This window comes from Augochlora pura, unplaced genomic scaffold (genome assembly GCF_028453695.1).
Source record: "Augochlora pura isolate Apur16 unplaced genomic scaffold, APUR_v2.2.1 APUR_unplaced_2969, whole genome shotgun sequence".
NCBI classification, from domain to species: Eukaryota; Metazoa; Arthropoda; class Insecta; order Hymenoptera; family Halictidae; genus Augochlora; species Augochlora pura.
Window position 1 is genome coordinate 1 of NW_027583176.1, and position 2,665 is coordinate 2,665.

General features: G+C 30.4%; 1 protein-coding gene across 1 annotated transcript; it reads left to right on the forward strand.

Moving 5' to 3' along the window:
* Positions 1-8: 8 nt before the first annotated feature.
* On the forward strand, positions 9-2,658 carry LOC144477697 (uncharacterized; the record flags this gene model as incomplete). The annotated part of the gene is made up of 7 exons (XM_078195429.1): positions 9-337; positions 421-857; positions 927-1,128; positions 1,235-1,658; positions 1,743-2,117; positions 2,195-2,330; positions 2,402-2,658. Coding segments are annotated over 7 exons (2,160 nt in total), but the record flags the coding sequence as incomplete, so codon positions are not given.
* Positions 2,659-2,665: the final 7 nt, after the last annotated feature.

The following is a 2,665-nucleotide window of genomic DNA, read 5'->3' on the forward strand; positions in this document are numbered from 1 at the left end:
CCAGTCAATGCACTAGTGCATATTACTCAGTTTGGGTATCTTTTGCAGAAATTTATAATGAAATTGTGTATGATCTTTTGTCGAATGAGACACAAAAAAGAAGAACCCCTTTGAAATTAGTAACTGATACACAAGGTACAGCTTTTATCAAAGGTCTCAAAACAGTATGCGTTAGTTCAGGCTCTGAGGCTTATCAGGTTTTAATGGCTGGACAATATAATTTAAAAGTAGCTGCAACAGCTTTAAATGCACGAAGTTCCAGGTCACATTGCATATTTACTATCAAATTATTGAAATATTATGTTGAAAATGAACCAAAAGCTGTTGAAGTTAGCACGTAAGCAATAATATTTCTTATTAATTGTAATGTTTAGCCGAGAGTAATTCCTATATATGTAATTGTTCTTATAAATATTACAGTTTCGCCTTCTGCGATTTGGCTGGTTCAGAGCGATTGAAAAAAACATTAAATATTGGGGACAGATTGAAAGAAGCACAAAATATTAATACAAGTCTGTTAGTATTAGGAAAATGTTTAAAAACAATTCATGACGGGCAGTTATCTAAACAAAAACCAGAACATGTTGGTCCATTTAGGGAGTCAAAACTAACAAGATTGTTTCAGACAGCTCTTTCTGGCAAAGAACGTATGGCTTTAATAGTGAATATCAATCCTTTACCAAATTTGTATGTAGAAACACAAAATGTTTTGAATTTCGCTGCTATTGCAAAAAGGATAGTTTTAGAACAGAAACAGGAAGTACATGAAAGAAAGTCGAGATTTTCACAAATAGTTAGAGAAAGTATAAAAACAATTACTGATTGGGATGCTACAGAATTAGAAAGTGAAGATACAGGTATTTCTTAAAATTGCTTATATGTTTTAAACTGATTTATGTTAATTATACTTCTATGTATCTTAACAGTGTGGCCTAATACTGGTGATAATCATTATATAACTAATTATCTTCATGTCGAAGATTACAATGAATTGCTTTGTGAAAATAAAAATCTAAAGGATGAAATAAGATTACTGAAGAGTACTGCATTAAGTCGCGATCTAGAGATTCGCCAAGAAATGGCGGATACTTATACGACTATGATGAAAGATCTTGAATCTGAATGGAAGTATGTTACTAAATATTTCTTATTAAAATAATTTGTCTTATTTCATCATATAATTAATTAGTATAATCATTATATTTTAAAAATTATACCATCAATTGTCACCTAGGAATCATATAAATAATGTAGAGGAACAGCATGAAGATATTCTTCAATGGTCCGTGAAACAAATTGAAGATTTTTATAAACAAAAATTGAATGAAATTAGCTGCGACAAAAGAAAACGTCCGTCTACTCTAGATGATAATGTTGATGATAAAAAAAACAATGACGATTTAGAAATCCAAAACTCACAATTAACGTCAAAGCTTGTGTTACTTAAAAGTAGCGTGGATCAACTTAAAGAATCGAATCAGACTTTGGCAATCGAAAAGAATAAGCTATCTTTCGAACTAGAGCTAATAAAAAAAGATTTAGACAATACAAAAGCCTTATTGAGTGCAGTTCAGAAAGATGTTTGCACTAGTGAAGAAACAAAATATTATGTAGAAGAATTAAAGTCTCAATTGTTTGGTAAAGAGGATCAAGTGAAGGTGCATGCATAATTATTAATAATTATTTAATATTGTCTATGATTGTAAATACATACACCATTTTATATTTTACTATCGTTTTAGAAATTGAAAGTGTTTTTAAATGAAGCAAAGGAAGAGTATATTACTATTACTTCGGAAATAAGAGGGAAAGAGTATACTATTAAAGAACAGGAAGAAGAGTTATTAGAAAAACAGGAGACGATAAATGATTTAGAAGCCGAGCTTATAAATATTAATATTTGCCTCACAAAGGAAAGTAAAGAAAGAGAAGTACTAGATGAAAAATTAGAAGATCAAAATGAGAAATTGCTGGATTACGAGTGCAAAATACAAAATATGCTGAAGACAATAAATAAATTGGAATGTGATAAATTAGAATTATTACACGATGTGCAAGTATTAACAAAGTCAGCTGCGTTTAAAAGTTCCATACATGATTCATCATATAACAATGATGTATGTTATACCTTAATTTTGTAGAATACGTAAATAATCTTATGAATCGTAATTGACATCGCTAATTGTCACAATAGGTTCCAGAAACATCTCATGATTTTCCAAAGGATGTTGAATATCAAGGGATCGCGATTAAAAAGGAAATTTCTACCGATTACAAGGTAGGATCGTTAGATAAGTCTACTGAGACTGATAACAGCGATCCAAATATAGGTAGGTATAAGATTTTGATTTATGGTATTTAACGACAGTATTTATCATATAATTATTTGCCGATTGAATAGGATATGCAAAGATTGATGCTCAAATGAGAGAAAAGATACTTGCTGTAGAAGTAGAGAATTCAACACTAAAAGAGAAATTATCTCAAAGTACGACCGAGATACAGAGTTTGAGAGACGAACTGGATAATGCTAAAGTGAAATTAAAGGTTATATCTGACCAAATAAGTAATTTGCAAATGGATAACATAAAAACTAAAGTTGGAAGTGAAGAACCCGTTCAACGGAAAATTGACGAAGAAGCAGCAGAAATCATTTATGTGAATG